Source organism: Heloderma suspectum, chromosome 1 (assembly GCF_057233095.1).
Source record: "Heloderma suspectum isolate Gila_16-S chromosome 1, 16-S_ref, whole genome shotgun sequence".
Lineage (NCBI taxonomy): Eukaryota > Metazoa > Chordata > Lepidosauria > Squamata > Helodermatidae > Heloderma > Heloderma suspectum.
The window spans coordinates 174,665,950-174,689,584 of record NC_139458.1 but is presented as its reverse complement, the minus strand read 5'-3'; the positions used below and the strand labels follow the sequence as shown (position 1 = coordinate 174,689,584).

General features: G+C 42.2%; 1 protein-coding gene across 5 annotated transcripts in view; it reads right to left on the bottom strand.

Annotated features, from left to right (window-relative positions):
* The window catches only part of FMNL2 (formin like 2), a 274,316-nt gene that overhangs the window by 100,102 nt on the left and 150,579 nt on the right, over positions 1 to 23,635 (bottom strand). For all 5 annotated transcript variants that reach the window (XM_084810848.1, XM_084810856.1, XM_084810840.1 and 2 more), the window contains exon 2: positions 17,545 to 17,628. In XM_084810848.1, the coding sequence (XP_084666974.1) occupies positions 17,545 to 17,628 (84 nt within the window). The remainder of the gene's footprint in view (positions 1 to 17,544; positions 17,629 to 23,635) is intronic.

Sequence of the window (23,635 nt, the reverse complement as noted above, 5' to 3'; positions counted from 1 at the left end):
AGAGGTAAGATAAATGCATAAGCCTTTTTAAATATCCAGCTTGTATAATAAAAATGCAGATGAGGGCAACAAACAAAGCCAATTCTATAAAAAAGAGTTCAGGTTTTTTTCTTTTAAGCCACACAGAGCTTAAAATTTCCACATGCTGTGGAAATACATTTATACTCAAAGTATACCTTTAGGTCACAAGCCTACATAACTCATACAGAAGCCACTCAAAAAGGATTTGAATGCAGAGTTTGATTTCTAAATTCTCATTAAAAGCAAACTGCGGCATGGAATTAACCTTGGTTAATGGCAGTGCTGACGTTAACTTATAACCATGGTTATATCTGATGGGAAAATTTGCACATGAGAGGGATGGAGGAAGTGCATGACACCATGTTTCAACAACTGGCAATATTAAATGTTATTACATGCATAGCCATTTTAACCAGGCTATTTTATTCTATTATTTACACCATTTGGCATCCCACTCTTCAATCCAAAAGAATCCATCAACAGTAAAACCAATAAAGCTATAAAACAATAAAGCTATAATACAATAACTATAAAGTTTAGCACAGAGCAAACAGACCAGTAAATCACTAAAATATTACGTATATTATTCTCAAAAACAGGAGTGGGTAACCTGATGTAGTAATGGGCAGTAGGATAGGGGCTGCACGCAGTTGCACATGTGTGCACATGCATGTCCCCCACCCCACACCTTAGCATGCAGGGATGGGGAGGTTTAAACAATCTTCACTGCATCGGGATCGGGGGAGGTTAAAGCCTCTCCCCCCTCATCTATCCTGATCAAAATGGCTTTTTCTTTGCTGTAATCAAAACTGCTTTTTCTCTGAGGTTTGGGTACCACAAACTGTTCCTTACCCTCTCAGCTGATAGCTGATCAGCTGTGTGGTGAAGAAAATTGGGAGGGGCTCCCCGGGCCATGCAGAGAGCACCTGAGGTCAGCATGCGGGTGCCTACATGTGGTCAAAATCCAGATCGGTCTCTTCACCGCTAATATTTACATTTACTGATATGTTCTAGAAATGATCAAAATGATTATCTCTTGGACAAATCACGCAACAGGTTTCCTCCCCAAGGAAACAGTCCTAGCCTTCAATAAGTAATGGATTTCATCACGACTCATTTCTATAACTGTGCAGATGGAAAAATGTCTGCCACAGACATTTGTACTGGCCATATCCGTAACCACCCCATTCGCTCATACACTTGCCCACCAGAGTGTGCACCTCTGAAAGCCCAGGACTGTTCTTATGGATACGCAAGATCCCTTAGTTCTCTGAAGCAGTGAACAAAAGAAATAGAGAGCATCACATAAGGTCCCTGGTGCATACATTTCTTTGACTAACCATGCGGGAAACTGCTCCTTGAATCATAAACCTGGCATGCATGAGCCATAAAATGCAATCATTAGTTAGAAACTCATAGAACAAAAGCATTATTTTCCTGCTAGCTTCTCTTGAGTAGACAGCTCTCGTTCCTAAAACTAATGGTTGCAGAGAGGACATTACTCTGCTGGGAAGAGAGTTTGCTCAAACTTGTTTACAACTGTGGGCGAGCCATTCCCTCGACTCTTCGCTGCCTATCTCTAGCACTCCCACAACTGCTTTTGTTTCCTTTCCATTTGCAAAGGAAGAGTTCTGGAAGCCCTGGCTTTTGCTGGAGTTTTCCAGTCAGCACTATGACTAAGTACACTCCTGGGATCTGTTCTCAATACAGACTAGTAATGCTTCCAGACACGCTTCCTTGCTATGCAGATGAAGCTTCAAGCCACTTGTCTGAGCTAAGCCTAACCCTATTTGAAAATGGTTTAACTAGTTGTAGAAGAGCCATTCAAGGGTTTATCATCTAGAGAAACAGGAGGAAGAATGAAATTTGAGCTAGGCAACTTGAATGGTGACAGACGACTTGAAATAATCTCATTTTTCCCCACTGGGATAATTAGAAATAGACCCAGGGTGTTCTGAATTGATTTCCTATTCAAAGCGTTAACACCACCAAGTAATGCTGAAATGTATATCAAAAGACTTCTCTCTACAACAACAGAATACTTTATTCTCAGCTTTCAAATAAAGGGGGAAATACTTTAATAAATACACTTGTCAGGACAGGGTGACCCCTAGACCTATTAAATTCAGAATTTTCTGTGCTTGTAATTCAAGCCTGAACAAAACAGGGAAAGCGTTCATGTAGGCACCTCAACCTCATCCTCTTATGCTGGAAGGAGATGACATCACTTCGTGTGTGCATGTTTACATTCCCAGTGGTCGTAAGCTTGAGCTGTGTGCAAATGACCTCTCAAAATTCATCTTCTTTGTGGGAAGAGAAAGATGAACAATTTCACCAAAATTCTCCAAAAGACAACAAATTCTCCAAGTTTCTCACAGCTAGGGCTCACCACTGGAAGAGTGGTCACACAACTGCTTTCTTTTTCCTAAGGGTTTTTGATTTTTTGCACCGCTATTGCAAGTTGCAACAGCATCAACTGTGTGGGCAGCCTCAATTTTACATCCTCTACAATACAGGTTGAGGGGGACAGTGTTGTGTCTAGCACCAGGGAACAGGTGGAAGTAGTGCTGTGCCAAAATCTGTCCTCCAATTTCCTGAAAGTTTTCTTCCCTCATGAAAGAGGCTTCCATTTTTCTGCCTCATTCTCAGGGCATTTTATAATTTATTTTGATGGCATTTTTGATTGTAAGGTAGCCACAGGTGATGTAGCCAGCAGTACACAAAGGCTCTAAATGCAAGACAATAATTCTACTATGTGTTACACAAGCCTAGATCTTACTCAGTTAGCCTAGATCATTACTTTTATATTTGGAACAGTCAATATATGTTCAGGGTGACTGAAAATAAGAGGCAAGTATTGAATATGGGAACCTCAACTACACTGCTACTATATGAACACTGAACAAATTAAGAAGTATTGTTCATCTTCTCCTCAGTATATAAAATGCAGATTGAATTACATGTCACCAAGACTTTGCTGTTCCACCACATATGTAAACTGCACAAATTTAGATAGACAGTATGGTTGTCAGCTTTGGTTGCTTCAAGGGAAACATGTGGGAACTTGTGCACTAGGGAAACTGACATTCCTATTAATTAAACAAAAAATATACATGCTCACTAAGAGAGTTAATGAGCTGAGTTGCTCCCTTCCCCTTTCCATCCAAGGATAGAGCTACCATGTAACATAGCCTTCCCCAACTTGGTGCCATCCAGGTGTTTTTGACTGTTACTCAACAGTACCTGTCCCTGGCAATGTCAGATCTGGCCACAGTGACTGAGATTCAACTGGCCTTAGTTGAATCTCAGTTGGACTACCTGGTTTAAGCATGCTGCAGGCCAACTGGGGCAGATTATAGAAAGCATGTGACGCCATGTTACAACAGCTTCACTGGCTATGGTCCATTCCCAGGCACAATTCAAATACTGGTTATAACCTACAAAACCCTATCTGACTTGAGACCAAGTTACCTGAAAGACCATCTTCTCCCATATGAGTCTGGCTGGGACTGAAGACAATCAGAAGAGGCCACTCTTTCTGTCTCGTCAATAGCTGAAGCACGTTTGGTGGGAACTTGAGAAAGGGCCTTCTCAGTGGCTGCTTCCACATTCTGGAACTCCTTGCTGAAGAAGACCCATGTAGTGACCTTCCATCGGGAGGCAAATCTGCTATATTCAGACTGTCCTTTGATCCAGTAAGTTAATTTGTTTATGGCCACTGTTAAGTATTGTAATTTGTTCAATTGGCTATTATAATTGATTGAATCCATGTGTTTTATCTGCACTGTTTTTTATATTGTTTTTCATTTTTCTTTTGTATTTTACCTCTACTGTTAGATGCCTTGAGCACCATTTGACGGAAAGGCTGGATACAAATTCAAGAAAGAAAGGCACAATTGTTTTAATCGGTTGTCAGCCACCCGGAAGATCATTTGTTTGAAAGCTGAGGTATAAATATTTAACACAAACAATGCATTATCAGCATTGCTAAAGTGACAGCCCAAAGCAACACTGGGACCAGAAACCACAGAAATAAAAGGCGTTTAAAGGAGTTCTGGCTTCAGAATACATGGGATGGGATGAAGTACAGCGATAAAACCATTTACAAGCAGCCATCAAATTGACAATAGCAAGCAATACAGAGTATACCCTCGCTTCTTGGGAGTTCTTCGATGAATATACAATGTTGCTGTGTTTAGTCTAATTGTCAAGAAATACTGTAATCTTTTGGCAGTACTGTATGCTTTTTAATGATCATAAAACGTTATGGGCTAACATGATATGAACTTGTCCAAACTAAAAAATTTCAACCACTAGCACAGTAAAAGTGCTTTTGTATCCAAGGGAGTATATGTTTACAATTTACTTTCTGATCACCCCATACACAGGGAGGGGCTGTAGTTCAGTGGTAGAGCACATGTTTTGCCTGCAGAAGCGCCCACGTTCAACCCCCAGTATCTCCATGTAGCAAAGAATCCTGCCTGAAATCCTGGAGAGCCACTGCCAGTCAATGTTGATAATACTGAGCTAGAAGGACCAATGGATATACTCAGGGCATGTTCCTTTGTGCACCCTTTTTGTTTCCCTAAGCGACTTAAATTTTAAAAAGCGTAGTGGCGCTTGATCATCAGTGTAACAAAATCAGACAATATTTTCTATCATGTGCATTAGCCTTAGCCAGTAGGCCAAGGGTATTTTCTAGGTAGTTTGTGACTTGTTTCTAGCCTATAGCCACACTGATCTGGCTCTCTGGGCATTTTATCGGGCCTATGGAATACGTGCTATTATGGTACACAAACATTCCATGCAGGTCACTCCCACTCTATGGCTGCATTTGGAGACAACATTAAACTATTGTTTAGAGCTACAGGGATGAAACTGAGAGTCTTGAGCTCATATACTCCTCCCTACCCCCTACCCCCCGATACAGTTGCAAGGAAGAGACTAGAAGCTTTCACTTCCATTTTCAAGTAACCACAGTTACTCATTATGTCTGAACCCAGCAAACTATGGTTAGCTGTAACTATGGCTCAGGGCAGGGGCATGCAACTTTAGGTAATCCAGGGCCATTTTTGCCTCCGGGGGGTCCAGTCTGCCGTACAACCTGGAAAAATCTGTAAAGATTTTTTTTATTATTATTATTATTTTTTACAAAAAAGAAAAATGGTGTCTGGAGCACTTGTTTGCAAGCTAAATTTGACTCTTTTAGGGCTGAGTAGGTACTACAGTATCTTGTCCACTCCTGGTTTAGAGAAACACGCCAGCTTCAAAACATGGTTTGCTTCAAATGAGTAACTGTGATTCCTTGAAAATGGAAGTGCAAGCTTCAGGTTTTTTCCTTGCACTTACCATGAATAAAGAAAAAGAAGCACACAGTCCCAAGGCTCATCCTGTCAGGGTGGACACTGAGCCCATAGAATCCCAGAGTAGTTCTGATTCTGAAGAAGAGCACTCGCTCCTGGGAGAGGAGCGCGCTCCTCTTTCCCAGGGCCAACAGCTGACGGAGATTCCTCCCACCAGCATTCCTAGCTTAGATAGCAGTCCTAGGAGTGACAGAGCTTGGGAAGCAGACTTGATGGACGTGCAATGCTGACGCAGGGAGCGGAGCCAAATGGAGGGCGCGGAAAGGAGCAGTAGTGCCCGGTTGGTGCGCAAATAACAGCTGCGCCCAGAGGATCCAGGGGAAAAGGGAAGGGACTCTCTCTAGCCAAGTTCAGGGTCTGCCAGTGATTCTCCTTCAAACGGGGACCAACTGTTCCAACTTAGGGCATAGGTGCTGTGCTGCTCAGATCTAGTTGCAAACAGTAGAGTTATTAAGTTGTAAAAGAAGAATAAAGCTTTGAAAGAAATCCCTTTGTCTGTGTCTGGACTTAGCTACTGGATTAGACTGAGCGAGGCCTCCAAGGAGCCCTTGACACATCCACACTCATCCTCCTAGTGATAATCTGGTTTAGTATTACATCTGAATGTAATTGGTGGATCATTACAATATTGTTGTTATTGCTGGGGTGGGAGAGAAAAACACACTCAGGACCAATTTCACCATTCTTCGGTAGGAAAATGTCAGAAGAAGAATACATGTGAAAAATGATACAGTACAACATCCATGTGGATTTCCACAGCAAACAATCACACACAAGAATAAGCAGGAAAGTCTCATGATCACCAACTGGAAGATTGGGGGTCATGGGGACTCTGGAACCCTGAGAGGCGATATAGGGGATTGTACGGGGTAAGGGGCAAATCAGAAAAAATCTCCTCCAGCCCTTTAATCACCCAGAGCCTCTGCTAGATTGAAGGCTGTTCACGGAAGGACATCTTTGTGTTTACGTTGACTAGAGTCATGTAGGAAATGTTGAGCCAATCTACAAAGCACACGTCTGCCTAACGTCTTTGGGTCCACCTGCTTTCGTAAATGGGTTGGGTGGTAACCCATGTTAGGGCCTTCTTAATCGTGATGCCTTGACTTTCGAATGCTCTCCTTACAGAGGCATATCTGGGCACTTAGTCCAATATCTTTTGGGCACCAGGTGAGAACTCTTTTTTATCTGCGCAGGCCTTTTAGAGACTGACTTTTCTACTGTTTGATCTAGCTTGTTCTGTCTCTGTTGCTATTGTTTTTAATGTTGTTAAGAACTGGTTTTATATAGAGAAATTAATAAAACATATGGATAAAAGCAAGGAAATAATGGAAATAACTTTTATACAACCTAATGAATGCATCTACTCTCCAGAAAGAATGGCTGAATAATTTTAACTGGGGAGTTGAAAGCTTCCTCTCTAGAGGAGAAACATAAAGGAGCAGAGAGCTGATTTCACTGATGTGTGCTTAATGTATGACATATGCCAGTCTGATTTTTACAATCCTCTGGCAGGTCATTCATTTAGTGTTTGGATCTGTTCTACAAGACAAGGCTGGCAGTAGAAACTTGTGGGGCTGCTGCAGGGAATCCCAGCACAATAGCTGAGGGAGCTGAAGCAAATAAATAAATAAATAAATAAATAAATAAATACCCAGCCATATTTCCCTACTACAACTAAAGACAAAGCATGGATGCAAATATAATCACTTCCATCATTTCTAAAATCACAACTCTGCTGCCATTTGACTTATTTATGTAGCTTTAAAAAATAGCCTAATTCCAAAGAATCAGCCCCTCAAATAAACAAAAAAACAGGCAATGCATACATAAAATAGTCAAAGAAAAATAATTTAATTAGGTGCTACCTAATAAATGTTCACAAACTATGACTTTTTTTTTTTAAAGGGACAGCCCTTTAAAAAAAAAAAAGGTCTTAAAATATCCGTTTCAGAACATTTCCAGGGCAGGGGACTCCGCAGCTGTGAGGCCCCTGGTTCAGACATAACAGCTGTGTTTGACATAACAGAGAGTCAAAAAACCTGGCTTAATCAGCCATCATATAAATGAGCAGCATGGGTGTGCATGAAGCCTCTTCATTCCCACTTTGCTCCTTCCTTTGCATGAGCGGCAAAACAGGCCAGGACTCAACATTTAAACATAGCTTCCCATTATATGTAAACTGGGAACAACGGCTAAGTCCTTCCAAACAAGCCAGGATCAGAAGTCAGCTTTAAGCCAGGGTTTGCACATAACAGGAAGCCATGCTTAAGTGCTGAATACTGGTTTGTTTTCCTACTTGCGCAAGGGAGGAGCAAAGTAGCAGGAAACAGGCAGCACACTGCTTCTCCATATCTTGGCTTATTAAGCCAAGACTGCAAGCTTTACACATGATGTGCAACTTGGGTCAATGTTGTTGCTCCTCTATCTAACCATGGTTTGTTGGAGCAGGAACAAACAACAAGTTAAAACATACTGGGGGGTGTTTAGATGATCGCAGGGGGAAAAGAAGCTGTCATGGCTTCTCCCGCACCCCATGCATGCACACCCATTATTTACATACAGTCAGGGCCAGAAATATTGGAACAAGGATAACTGTTTTGGCAGTTGGCCTCTGTACACCACCACATTGAAGTTGAAAGGAAATACACCCAGATGGGAGCGAAGTCAGGACTTTCAGTTGTAATACAAGGAGTGTGACAAAAGTGGGGCACTAACCATTCAGGAAGGACTGCCAGTGGCAAACACACCCCCATCGTTGGTGGCTCATAAGTAATGGAACGAATGGCTGACAAGCAGCTGCATGGCCATGTGTGGCCTGTTTCCTGGGTACCCCATGACCAATCAAGCAGATAAAAGGCCTGGAGGTGGTTCTGAGTGTTACATTTGCATTTGGTAGCTGTTCACTGGAACTTCCAACATGAGGTCCAAAGAGGTGTCCATGTGAGTGAAGGAGGCCATCATTAGGCTGATGTTATCCTTTTCCGATATTTCTGGCCCTGACTGTAATTACCTGCGCTGCAGCATGGGTTGGTGTGTCATGCAAACCGGGATGCGGTGCGGCATCTTCATACCTATCTACAAGCCCTACTGCACGTCGTGGGTGGGTACGAAATCACCCCCATCACACCCTGCGCCAGACTTGTTGTACAACACATCAAACCATGCTGCAAGGCAGGTAATTATGTAAAGGAAGGGCGCATGCACAGCACACACAGGAGCTGGGGAGAAGCCACAATGGCTTCTTTTCCCCTGTGATCGTTCGAATCCAGTCACTCTCTTTCACTTACCTGCCTGGCTTGAAAGGAGACTCTCTTGTTGGTGAGAATACAGGTTTCCATGATGCTTGAACTGCAAAACTCTGGTTTAATCACTGCCTACAACCTACGGTTTGTAGTTCCCGGTTTACAATCCTATAAATACTAGTTAATTTGGTTCTATTCCAGTTTGCAATCCTGATTTACAGGAAGCGCTTAAACCATCGCTTTTTAAAACACACACAGTGTAATCCCATTAGGTTCAATGGGGCCTATTCCCAGGAAATAGATATAGGATTATAGTCGGAGGCATTTTCTTCCTTCTCTATAAAATATAGGAAAAATGTACTTGATCACATACTAACATTCATATTTTACAAATGTGAAACTTTTGTTGGTAACTCAAAGGAAGAATATTATGTGAATATTCACATAAGAGTCCAGATCACTGTAACTGTTACAAACTGATTTTAAGAACGTGAATTGGACAAATAAGATCTTAAACACTTCTTTCTTGGTGCTTAGTGCTTGACTGATGCATTTCATGCCAAGCATTATGACTTTAGTTTCTAAAAATAAGCCACCTTTTAACAACATGAGGACTCTAATACTCTTTAAGACGGCCTTGTCTCTAACAAAAACTGTTTCTAAAATAAGTTTTAATAATAAATATATAATAAAATTCTAAAATAAAATAAGTCTGTCTGTCCAAGAACAGCATCCACAGGAATTGGGAACATGGAATGGCTGGTTACAGGATATCCTATGCACTGCTGCAGAAAGGTTAACAGCTCCATAAGGAGACAGAGGCAGTACAGTAAGAGACCAATCCTACAGCCACTAGACACTAGGCAATGCTATGGCCATTAGGGCTCTGAGCTCGGGTTCCCAGAAACTGCGCTCCCCTCCCACCAGCGTGGTTCTTTCTGTGCCGGTTTCTTCTCCATGTTCAGGAACCGAGTGCTGAGAAAGCAAAAAGGGGGGTAGTCCCGGGGGCAGGTAAAGGAGGTGACTGAGGAAGCCTCTTTATGAGGCTTCCAATGCGCCACATAGCCTCCCCCTCCTGCCCCTTTCCAACATCCCTGGCTAGATGCATGAAATTGTACACCTAGCTGAAAATGCAGGGCGGCCGGAGCATGGAGGAGAGCATTCCCTCCATGCTGTGGCCACCCTGCATCGGATAGGCATCAGCCCCTGAATTCAGAGGCTGACATCTATCTCCATAGGATTGTGCCCTAACATAATTGGCTGAGCAGAAATTCAGATCTAAAATGTTAAACAGCAAAAGTTCAGGGCTTTATCTGTAATTCCTACTTAATAGCCACTGAAAAATTAGAATCCATATTCCATCCCCCTATCTAAGTTCTCTGTTCGTATTTCTTTATCACATGTCAGCATCAGTGAGCAAACATCCCAAAAAGTCCCTTGAAAAGAAATCAGATATTCTGGGACTGAGTGCTGTGTGAGAGAGATAATGCAATTAATGCGGAACCAGGCCCAGGGGGCAGTGGGGAGAGGAGGAGGAAGAAATCAACAATCAACAACTTTGGGTCAATTCAGACTGAGGTGGCATGAAAAGAAAGTAAAGCTCTCAAGGAAGCAAAGGGTAGCAATGATGAGAAGGAAGAGCAGTAGCAGCCGATGACAATGGTGGTGAAAAGCTAGATTCACTGAGGGAGGGAGCCGTTGCGGGTGTCTTGCCGAACGGCCCTCCAAACCCTGGAGCTGGCACTGGCTACTACCAAGAAACTCAACCTCACTGTCATTTTAAGCCTTGATTCCAGAAATGTCCACCTTGCCCAGGTAAGGGATGTCAAGTAAATGCCTGGACACACGGGACAATAAAGCAGATGCACATGGACTGTCCTTTTTGGTGTACACTGCAGGTGGGGTTTCCACTCCTGTGCAAAAGGCATGAGGCCACCAGAATATGGAGAGGCCTTCCTCCTGCCCAGTCAAATGATCCCAGGCACATTGTGGATCAGCCATCCAGAACCCTAAAAAGAAAATGCTCCATGCCAAGGCACTGCCTCACTGGGGAACCAATGAATAATTAGCCTCTGTTCAGGTTTGGAACTTACACCCATGGGCCTCCCTTTTGCGCTCTGCAGCCATGGAAGGTACAGTAGTACCCTAGATACTCCTTGGCCCCTTTTTCGATCCTTTGCAGATTTTTGCAGATGACACAAAATTGGGCGGGATAGCTAATACTTTGGAAGACAGAAATAAAATTCAAAGGGATCTTGATGGACTGGAGCGCTGGGCAGAAAACAACAGAATGACATTTAATAGGGATAAATGCCAAGTTCTGCACCTAGGAAAAAGAAACCAAATGCACAGTTGTAAGATGGGGGATACGTGGATCTTGGAATGGTTGTCGATCACAAGCTGAAGATGAGCCAATAATGTGATGTGGCTGCAAAAAAGGCAAAAGCTCTTTTGAGCTGCATTCATAGAAACATAGCTTCCAAATCCTGGGAAGTACTAGTTCTCTTCTACTCAGCACTGGTTAGGCCTCATCTGGAATACTGTGTCCAGTTCTGGGCACCACACTTTAAGAAGGATGCAGACAAGCTGGAGAGGGTTCAGAGGAGGGCAACAAAGATGATCAGGGGACTGGAAACAAAACCCTATGAAGAGAGACTGAAAGAACTGGGCATGTTTAGCCTTGAGAAGAGAAGACTGAGAGGAGATAGGATAGTGCACTTCAAGTACTTGAAAGGTTGTCACAGACAAGAAAGCCAGATGTCTTCTCTATCATCCCAGAATGCAGGACACGGAATAATGGGCTCAAGTTGTAGGAAGCCAGATTCCAGCTGAACATCAGGAAAAACTTCCTGACTGTCAGAGCAATATGACAGTGGAACCAATTGTCACCAACCTAGGGCAGTGATGGGCTCTCCCACACTGGAGGCATTAAAGATGAGGCTGGACAGCCATCTGTCAGGGATGCTCTGACTTGGATTTCTGCATTGAGCAGGAGGTTGGACTCAATGGTCTTGTAGGCCCCTTCCAACCCTACTGTTGTATGATTCTATGATTCCCTTCAGTTCATGCTTTACTCCAGTACATGCTACCCTCTCCAGAGAGTTCATCTCCCATAGTCAGCTTTCTCTTATCCACCAGCCTCCTTTCTACCCTTGACTATGTTTTCCTTTCCCCTCCACCTCCATTTTTCTTATTTTACATTCAGAAAGTTAGGCCTCAAGGGGACCTAGCAAGGCATCACCAGATTCCTTCATCTTTCTTAACAGAGTGCAAAATTAGGACACTTAGTGAATGGGCAGCCCTGTACTATTCTGGTCTACCGCATGAACTTCCAGATCACAGCAGATTTTTATTCTCTTCACACTGGAATAGGTAATATTTGTGTTTCAATTCTTTCCCTCTTCAATCTTTCCTTCTTACCCAAGACTAGCAATAAGGTTTATGTCTCTACAGGTCACATTATATGCATTCAAGTACCTATCACCTTCGCCATTGGAACCTTCATCTGTCCTACCCCTTGGGTCCACCCATCTCCTTATTTGGACAGCCTCTCCTCTTCATGTTCCCCTATAAATCCATGTGTCTTAGTCCTTCTCTCCACCCCCAGACTCCTCCACAGAATTAACTAAATAGTTGCCGGTCCTATCTGAATGCTGCCTATGTGTCTACTCTTTCTATTTTTGTAATAAGCATACTTATTTATTCTAATCACTGGCTTTGGTTTCATTTTTAACTCTCCACCTTAAAGAGCCCTGTTTTAGGTCTACTGCTTTTTGCCACTTGGGCATCCCAATTCCTGCTGCTCTGTGCCATATCTCTAGGCTAAAGACCCTACTAACACATGTTCCCCCTCTGCATATGAATATTACATGTGTGGACAAGGAAATGTGGTAATAGGGGAAAGGCTAGAACACTTATTAGTAACTGGTATGGGGTCTTAGACTCTATAGATCTGTATTCAAATTCTACCTGGGTTTCCCCCTATCCCAGCCCAACTGACTTTAGATTCAGGTGACTCAAATTTAAATTCCTGCTCAGAAGGCTCACTGGATGATCTCACTCAGGTCTTTGCCATCAGCCCAACAAAGGTTACAGGACTACAGTTATTCCTACCCTCTCCTTGGTGAGAAATTCTCTCTCACTCTTTCAGATTGAACTTCTGTGCCCATTAGGGGGCATAAAAGAGCTTTGCAGTGTGTTCCTATTCCTCAATGTTAATGTCACCCTCACAAGACCTTTGCTGTAATAATCAACAACATGTACCGGTCAAACCCATGTCCCCCAGGGATGCAGTGATAATATGACTCCTGAACCCATGGAAGTCTAGCCTTCACCACATCATGGCCTTTTCTAGTTCATGCTTACTGCAGTCATTCAGGTTCTACTTGCAGATCACAATTTATTATCAAGAAAGGGCAAGGACGACCTTTTGTTTCTTTTAGCATTGCTCTCTACCATCACCCTACATACCTCAGGTGTTGTTCAGACATATAATCCGATTTCCATGCCCCTCCATCATATAAATTCCTAACATTCCAAACCACAGGTTCAACTTTCTCTGGGATAATTCCAACACACATCCAAAACACACACCTACCTATCTCATTTGCTGTCACAGCAATAAGGAAACCCTACTCCTCACCCCATGGGCAAGGCATCTGGAGTATGCAGACAACAGCTTTGATGTTAGTTTGACCACTTGTTTAGCTGCACCAATAGGGGTAGGGGGCAACATTTCATCAAACTATCAGACTTTACAAAAACAATAACAGTAGGGTAATTTTATTTGCTTCGAGGTTTTGAGATTTTGACATGAAGCTGGAGATGTACTCTTTCCACTTCCCCCTAATGAAAATTAAGATTCTTGTGGTCATTTAAAGAAATTACCATGTTGGATTTGGAGAAAACCCATCAGAGCTCCACTTGCACAATGGCAGCAGGATGGGGAAGAATTCAGTTCGCTTGCTTTGCACAAGCAAATGTGTCTTTTCTGTGAGTGCAAGACATCTCTGAACCATCATATTTTGTTATTTTTAGAGACAAATGTAAAGTTTTAATTTCTTGGACTGCTTCTAATGTTCTAAGTCACCCTTATAGGCTCTCAGCTTCTTTAGCCTAGCAATTCAAACACAGATGGGTTTGAAATTAAGTTCTCTCTCTCTCTCTCTCTCTCTCTCACACACACACACACACACACACACACACACCTTTCATCTTCCTTACCAGACTTCACACAGAGGCCTGCCCACAGCCAAGGAGCCATTTGAGAAATATGTTTGCTTGTTTATTTAAACTACTTCTATACTGCTTGACATCTTAAGATCTCTAAGTGGTTTACATAACAAACACACATAGGACAACATAAAAAAAATGTAAAAAACAATATAAAGTAATAAATACATTTGAAAAAAACATAGACCTTCAAAGCCAAACAGGGTCTTGTCAGAATTATTTCTGAGATTGCAGAATCAATTCTTGGAAAAATTGCTTTAATCATGAGCTGTAATTGCCTGGTTAGCGATATAAAAATTTCATGCACCATATGTTTCATGAGACTCTCGTTATGAAGCGTCAGCCTCATGGCTGCTCTAATTTACACCTCGTGATCACGACCCTCGAGGAGTCAAGCGGTCAACCAGAGATGGGCTGCTGGAGCACAGGAGCACTCTGAAGCTTACAGTCCTTGAAGTGGAAGGGGCTGGTGAAGAGGACGCTCTGAGGATTCTATTGCTTTTGAATTCTCCCTCGTCCATTTAATAGCAGAAACACTGGCTGGGTTCACACAGCTGCACTAACAAGCCATGGTTTGTTAACTGCAAACAACCCATGAAGAGAACCCATGGTTTGTTGTTGGGTGGTGAACTGTGGGGTTGTTTTGTGGTTAATAAACCATGCTTTGTTAGCATGGCTGAGTTTACACAACACTACAACCCACATTTCAACAACAACCCATGGTTCAACCCAGGGTTGTCATGTTGTGTGAACCCAGCCTACCTCTGAACCAAGGCGTGTCAAGAAAGCAATGCCGAAAGACTCAAGTTCGCCTCAGATTCATCACTTTCCCCAAACTGCATTTCTCACCTGTCTTCCTCATCCCTGCTATCAGTGTATCTGCAGACGCCAAGACGACTGATCTTTATCTAAAATGGCAGGGCTGTGTGCTGTAAGTGAGTACAATTGACTCTTGAGGTGTGAATGACAGTGCCTGGGCCCCAACCACATAGCTGCTGCATTCTTCCTGGAACCTGCTGGCTGACAGTATATACAACCAAGAACAAGCTCACAATTCACAGAGGCTTCTCCACCTGCCACCCCCTTTTTGAATTGTGCAAGCTGTAAGCAAACAGCCTCAAGGAAATGTGTTACTTACAGCAGATTAAGCAATCAGCTACAGTGTCTCTGTAAATTGTAACTGTAAGCCGTACAATGCTTTTAAATGTTCTGCATAGAATATTCAACGACCACAAGCTGCTAGTTCTGTAGTTCCAAGACCAGCTGACAATGCCCTGAGGGATATATATATATCGCATATCCAATGGAACTGGGGGTGAAGAGGGTTAGTAATTAAGGGGATCTCTACACCTCAAGTTTATTGCGCATTCATGGTTGCTCACTCACTGACTTGTGCAGGTCCATTACATGACGTCGTCATTGTCCAGTCATTATTCTGCTATTTCCTTCCACCTATCTCATGTTTTCCTCAAACGGAAAAAATGGGGTATTTTTCCAGATATGTGCAAATGGAGCACCATGTCCTCCCTAGCGTGAATGAAGCACTGAGTGTGCTTGTTGGGGGCATGGTCATGATGTCAAAGGTGGCGACAAAGGTCTGATGGGCGTTCAGCCTTCCCGCTCCTGTGCCATTTTGGCTTCTCACCATTTTCAGCCTGCCTGTTGAAAACAGAGCAGCAGAGCGGCAGGGGGGGGGGGGAGAGCAAAGGAGCAGCAAAGGGGCTGGGTGGCAGGGACTGGCCAAAAGCATGGAAGAGGAAGGCGGGGTCCAGGGAGATCGTGGGGGGCTGTCCACGTGTCAGTCCCCATCCACCAGTAATGTGCAAGGGGAGGGAAAGGGGCAGGAACCCAGGAGCAAGTATCGCTGAACCTGGAGCGTGTGTAATGCCTCTTCACAAAAACATAACGCTATGGGAATGGCCATCTACAGAGAAGGAAGCGGGTGTAAAAGAAATCAGTTGTGATTCTGCATTTAAAACGGAAGTGGAAAGCCCCATTTTAAATGCAGGATTTTAAGCTGGTTTAGAAATCCCCTAAATCTGGGTTGCCTCTGTCAGGGTGGAAACTAAGCCAATAGAGCCCCAGAGCAGTTCTGATTCTGAGGAGGAACAGCAATCTGTGGGAGAGGATCTCTCACAAGCACAGCAGCTGGCAGAGATTCCTCCTGCCAGCATTCCTGGGAAAGATAGTGACCCTGGCAGTGAGAGAGCGCTGGAGGGGGGCTTGCTGAATGCTCGGCGCAGACGCAGGGAGCGACGACAGATGGAGGGCGCCGAAAGGAGGCACTCCACTCGTTTGGTGCGCAAACAACGGTCACGTCCCGAGGACCCAAGGGAAAGAGGGAGGATCTCTTCCTAGCCCATAAGTTCAGGGTCTTCCCGTGATTCTCCTTCAAACGGGGACCAACTGCCTTACCTGGAGCTTAGGTTACTCAGCTGTCTTTCCCCACTGCTGTTCCTTGCTTTGGCACTAGCTACTAGTATTCTGAAAGAGTCATAAGGTAATAAAGGAATAACATCTTGGAAAGAATTCCTCGTCGTCTGTGTACTGAGTTGGCTATTGGTGGGGACTGGAAGAGGCAGCTAGGGCGCTCCTGACAGCCTCTGCCAAATTTTTTCCACTAAGAGCAAACCTACTGGCCCAAGGAAGCTTGCTCAGTCTAGTCCTCTGTCTGAAGATCTTCGGCTTGAGAAAGCCCCTTTTAAGCGTGTGAGGTATTTCAGCCTTCCCCAGCATAGCACCCTCCACATGCATTGGACTACAATTCCCATAAGCCCCTAGCCTGGGAAAGCTGCCTTATTTTAAGAGACGCTTTCTCTTTCTCCCCCCCCCCCGCTTGCTTTTTTTAAGTATCACTTTGATCCATAGCTGGGCACAAATAAGTGCTGGTGCAGTTGTTTTGGTCCAGTGTATATATAATAATGGTACAGTGACAAGAAACCTTGCATCTCCAAAAATGCAAGAATATGTTTTACATATACTCAGATTTGTTGGATCTCGTCCAGCAGCAATTCTATCATTTTCAGTATATCAAAAGGTAGCAAAGTTTAAGACAGATCACTCTTCTAAATGCTGCAGAAGCAGGATCAAATTAACTAAACTATATGACCCTAGACAGCAGCTGCCAGTCAGAGATGGTAGTATTGAGCTAGATCAGGGATGGGCAGAAGTTAGATCAAGACCTACTGGTAGATCTCTGGGTGATTTGAAGTAGATCTGCAAAGGTTTCTGTCTCCCAATTGTCTAAGAACAAAATGGCTTTTTCCACTAAATCTGGATCCTGAAGTGAGGAAAGCTTGAAACTGACTTTTGTGTAAAAGGATACTGAGATCACTTCAGTTCTGCTACTGAAAATAAATTCCTAGGCTCAGAATGCGCCCAGAGGCACCTTGATTGTTAATTCCAAATGTATATCTTTTGCAACTGGCTCTGGCCTGTAGATGTTGGAGTTTTATCCAATGTTAGTCCTACTTAGAGTGGACCCATTGAAATGAATGAGACTTAAGTTAGAATAACATTGGATACAACCCTTGGGGTTCTCGTAAAGAATGAAGTAGATCCCGCAAGCCTGAAGTCTGTTCACCACTGGACTAGATGGATCTGGTATAAAGCACTTCCCTATCATAACACAGGGACACAGTTATAAGTATCTGTACCTGAAAGAACAATGTGTTTGTCACACTTACCTGATCACAGATCAGCTCCCATTTCTTCTCATTGTCGTACTGCCGGAGTAGCCTTGCTTTGTCAGGAGGCAAGTTCATTGCATTCTGCGGAGAAAGAGAAAGTAAATTATGGGTGACCACAGCAGGCTTCAGGTTGAGAGAGGCTGGATGTGAATAAACTGTAACAACATGATTGCAATTATGTTACTTGCTTTCCTTTGAATTCTTGGTTAACAAAGTTAATCCAAAGCATTTCAGAAAAAAGGATGTTGAAACAAGAATTGCTAGGGAAGCAAAGAGAGAGCAACACTACCCCTTCCCATGGGATTCAGTTCAAACTTTGTCAAGGTTTAGTGGTTTTTCATGTGGAATAAAACTGAACAGAGGAGTCATGGGTGATTCGAGTATTCTCTCCCTCTCCCCATATGTATTAACTGCATCATGTAAATGGTTACAACAGCATAGACGGGGTTCAAGATAGAAAACTACAGACAACTCATGGTCCAAACATTAAGGCAGTGCAATCACTTATTTTCCTAAAGGAAATCAACCCTGAGTGCTCATTGGAAGGACAGATCCTGAAGCTGAAGCTCAAATATTTTGGCCACCTAATGTGAAGAGAAAACTCTCTGGAAAAGACCCTGATGCTGGGAAAGACTGAAGGCAAAAGGAGAAGGGGGCAGCAGAGGATGAGATGGCTAGATAGCATCACTGATGCAATGAATATGGACTTGAGCACGCTCCGGGAGAGAGCGCAGAACAGGAAGACCTGGCGTGCTGTGGTCCATGGCGTCATGAAGAGTCGGACACGACTGAACAACAACAAATCACTTATTTATATAGCACCATCAACTTCCAAAGGGGTCACCATAGCAATCTGTTGCAGCAAAAACAATGAAGTGTTTTATGGCATCTTAAAGACTACACAGATTGTCATAAACTTTTGTGGACTCATTCATTTTTTAAAATCTTTTTATCTGCAAAACACAACAGAAACAGCAGCAGCAAAAAAGGGAGGATTCATAAAACGTATCAATACACAATAATTATTAACATCTTCCTTGAAATAGGAAAAAAAGAACACAAAGGGGGGGATTTAACACTTCCATTTCAAATATACACGTTAATATAAGCAGTCCATATATCTAAATAAGCATCCATACAACTTTGACATCTGTAGGAGAGACACTCAAATGTAGCAAGAATAGTGAGATCTTCAGACCACTGAGTGATAAGTGGTGGGTGTTTTTCCTTCCAAGCTTGAAGTATAAGTCTCTCTGCAACTGTAAGGGCTCTCACTATCCACTTTTGTTGTCCATCTATTAATCCCACATCACAGAGATGTAATTTAAAAGCACGTTTACATCCACTATTATGATATCACAGATTTTTCAAGAGCAAAATGTATACGAATAGCATCCCCCCAAAAGAAGCCACTACAAGACATGCCCACATCATATGCCTCACTGAGGCATTGTCCTCATTACATCACCAGCAGTTAGCTGAGCTAGCCAGCTTCTTCTTAACAAGCCTCTGTAGTGTCCAATATAAAGGAAACATCCATTTTTGTTGAATCAATCCCAGTTTAAAAGCTGCAGAAATAGTACATACGAAAGTTAAGGCAACCTTGCATTGATTAGACTGTATACAGCATTCCAGTTCCTCATTCCATTCCTCTCTGACATTCTGAATATCTACTTTACTACATTCTAAAAGACTTTTATAAACAACTATTGTAGGCATATTTTTTTGTAAGGAACCAATTAATTCCTCCAATAGTGCAGGAAGCGCTGAAGTACTCATGGCTGGTGACCTGTATATAGACTCCAACAAATGCTGAAACTGAATGTACTGCCAACTAGCACTAGACAGTAAATGATACCTAATCTGCAATATTGAAAATGGTAAAAATTCATCATCCTAACCTATTAACTGTTCTAAAGTATAAATTCCATTATCTGCCAACTCCTTGACATAAAAGGTCATGTCTCTATTTTCAAAACTGGATTTTCCCATAAAGTTAATTTAGCATGAGAATATGGATCAAAGTGAAGCAGACAAAGCATTACATTCCAAGTCTCTCTCACTGCTAAAATTGTTAGTGGAGCCGTTCCTTTCTTTTTAATACACCTAGATCCTAATCTCATCCAGCCAGAAAGGGGTACAAAATAGTTTGACTCCAAAACAACCCATGGAAGAGTATTAAAAGAAAAAGTTGTTTTTTAATCATTAGCGCAGGTTAACAAATGAGCTTTATTATATAAAGTAATACTAGAAAATTAAAGCCACCTTCTTTAATTGACAACTGCATCCCCTTCAATTAAAAATGTGGAGGAGACCCCCCCCCCAAAAAAATAAGCTTCCAAAATGCTGCATAAAGTTTTTGAAAATATGTTTAGGGAATATATAATGGAGTATTATGCAATACTCACATAATGGAAAGACATTAATCTTAAGTATGTTAACCTTACCCCACATACTTAGATTAAGTGATGCCCATCTTTCCAAGTCAAGAGATATTTCCGCCAGTAATGCACTTATATTCAGTTTAACCATTTGCAAAGTATCTCTAAGCACCAATATATCAAGATACTTTATCACTTCTGGGCACCACCAAAAATATCAATTAGTAACAATTTTGGTATCTTGATACTACCTGCAGACATTAATTCAGATTGTGACCATTTAATAGTATAAACCCGAGAGTGTACCAAAGGTAACAATTAATCTTATGAATGTTGGTATAGAATACTATAACCTACTAATAAATAACAAATCATCTGTGTATAAAGCTGTTTTATACTCAACCTGCTCATGTACAAAGCCAAAAATATCTCTATTCTGCTTAATTGTGGACTCATCCATAACTTATGCCATAATAAATCTGTTAGTCCAGCGCTTCTCAAATGTTTTCAAGTGGGACCCATCAGTAAATGTACTCTTATCTTTCAGGACCACTTGTAAATCAACTTCACCTTTTGAGCCTACTTTTCCCCTCTGCCACAGAAATGCAAGACTGATCATATCAGTAGTTAACCCTGAAAAAGTTTATATTTTATTTCTCTCCTCTTTTTTTTGCTAATGTAGGTGTTTATATAGGCAATATGTATTTGAATCAAACTGAATCATGAAATATAGAAAGATACTGAGCTTCTTTCTTAAAGGTGACACACAACAATACCTGTGTCCTATCAGCCCGATGAAAGAAAGAAAAAAATTGGAAATGGGGGTGGGGGGTGGGGAACACCTCATTGTGCAATCCACCCAGGATACATCATGGCCTACAGATTGAGAAGCATTGGCTGGATTCAAAGAACATGATAACCCACACTCAAGGTTAAGTATGGGTTGAGTGTGGGTTGTTGAACTGTGGGTTGTTGTGCCGTGTGTACCCAGTCACTCTAACAAATCATGGTTTGTTAACCACGAACAACCCACAAAGAGAACCCATAGTTGGACTGTGAATTATAGGCTGTTTGTTGTTAACAAATCATGGTTTGTTAGCACGGCTGGGTTCACACGACACAACAACCCACGTTTCAGCACCAACAACCCACACTCAGTCCATACTCAACCTTGAATGTGGGTTGTCATGTTGTGTGAACCCAATCACTGTGTTCACTGTTAAAGGTGCCACATGACTCTTTGTTATCAATCAAGACACATGATAATTTAAACTTATTATAGACATACACACAAAACCCCATACACAACCCTTACCTAGGTTGGCAAGACAACAAAAGAGAAAAAAGGCCAGAGAATTATGCAAGTTGAAAGCAGAACAATAACCCTTGTTTAATAACAAGTGTTTTTCAAGTAAATAAACTATTGTTTTTTCTCTTAGAAAAGAGTCCATAATGAAGAAACACCTGCCATTATCTTTCAGATATTCAAAGGTTGACAAGAGTTCAACTTTTAGTGAAAGCACACAATGATCCACTGGTGTGCTTGAGATAAATATGCAAAGGTGGGTAGTTAAAATACACATGGAAGAACAATTTGAGGTAACTGCAGTGATTCTACAGGGAAGAAGCATAAGAAGGCAACAGGACAGGGCAACCAGAGAAAAGTGAAACTGTCTAAAAGCAACCCATATGACCCTAAGGGGCTGTCTCAGAATTCACACACACATTTCAACAGGGGAATATAATAAAATACCCAATTGCCTACAACTGATATTCCCCATGGTATTATATATGATAACTACACTGGATCTATACTGGCTGTCAGTCTGCAACGGAGCTAGAATTAAGGAGTTCGTACTAGTATACAAAGCCTTATACGTCTCAGAACCAGGTTACCTCAAGAAACATCTCTCCCTATACCAACCTCCCAGGCCATTACAATCTTCAGGGGAGGCCCTGTTGCCTGTGCTACAGCCTACAGATTTCCATTTGGCAACGACACAGTGACAGGCCTTCTCTGCAGTGGTACCCATCCCATGAAATGATCACCCCTCTGAAATATATCAGGCCCCAACACTGGCATGTTTTAGGCATTTACTGAAAACATATCTGTTTGCTTTGGCTTTCCCCCAGCTGTAAGCTATCTTTGTACCAGCTTCATGATGCTATTGTGCATGTGCATGGTCTTTTTTGTTTGTTTCTTTTGTTTTTATTCTGTTGTAAACCCCTTCAGGATTTGTTTCAAATGAGAAGCAGTATATAAATATTGTTAATAAATAAACAATAAATAAAGTACTATTTAGTTGAGGGAAAAAGGGGTGGCAGGGGATGTGTGGGAAGGGAGACAACTTGGCAGAAGTTTGTAAAATCACACATAGTGCAGAAAATGTGAACAGAGAGACATTTCTCTGCATCTCTCATAATGCTAAAATATCAACACGTCTACTGCCTTCAAGCTCTCTTTGTGGACTTCCCAAAAGAATCTGGTTGATCACTACGGGAGCAGGGTCCTTCTACGCTCCTCTTCCTGAATCAACAACCTCAGTTATAATCCTGATGGTACAAGCATGAGCTAAGCAGAGGTAGGCAGAACACAGATCTAGGTTTATTGGTGAATCTCTGAGTGATGTGCAGTATATCAACAAAGATTTCAGACTCCCTGTTGTTTAACAGTAGCAGCCACAAAGTGACCCCCTTCCCATCCTAAGTTATACAGCTGAAATGAAGAAAGCTTGGGTTAACCTGGAGTGAATTTTTGCATGAAAGGACTGTAATCTCAGTTCACCTCTGGCACTCAAAACAAATTCCTGGGCTCAGAATTCTTTAATTCTAATTTTTTTGTCTTCTGCACCAGCGTAAGTGGATAGGTTGCTGGATCTGGAGGTTCTAGTAAAAAACAAAGGAGATCATGCAAGCCTGAAGTCTGCCTATCCCTGACCTACAGGATAATATGAAGAATCCACAGAATATTCCCCACTATATAGAGATAAGACATTGCAGAGCCTCATTTTTTTCTGGGAGAGTTCCAGCCACATCACAGGCAGATATATAATATGCAGATGAATATTCTATCACGGCATGCCTATGCTAGGACAAGCTTCACCTGTTGAATTTCCACTTGTTAAAAGTACAGGAACCCTGCCCCCGCTCCCCAAAAAGGTGGCAACCCACAGAACTGGAGATCAATGGAGAGCTCTTATTATATAGTAAGAAAGAAAGAAAAGTAAAGAAACAAATGTTCTGTTCTCAACAAAGTCCTGGGGTATAAGGGTAGGTAGGGAACATTGAAATAGAGTGAACTTTACTTCACTGTGCATTATTCTACTCCCTCTTGCCCGGGACTGGCAGAGGAATAACCAGTGTCTATGTCTGAAAGCCATGCTTTTTTTAAAAAAATGAGAGATCTCGAAATGTCATTAAAATGCTAATGAAGTACTATTTTATTGTAATAGCAGGGCAACATTCCGATTTTAAAATGTCACTGCATGCAGAACTGAAGGAGATAATTTCCATACTTGGACTCTAATCTGTGTCCATAGTGATATGGGCCCTTCTCATATGAAGGAAGCACAATGAATTGGAAATAATGGCTGACAACCGTGGCTAATACAATATCTGAATAGACAGAAAAGAGGTATGTCAAAACAGGCCAGAAAAATGTACTTGACCACAGTCAATGCCTTTTAGAGAAGCTTCGTGTGTTTCAG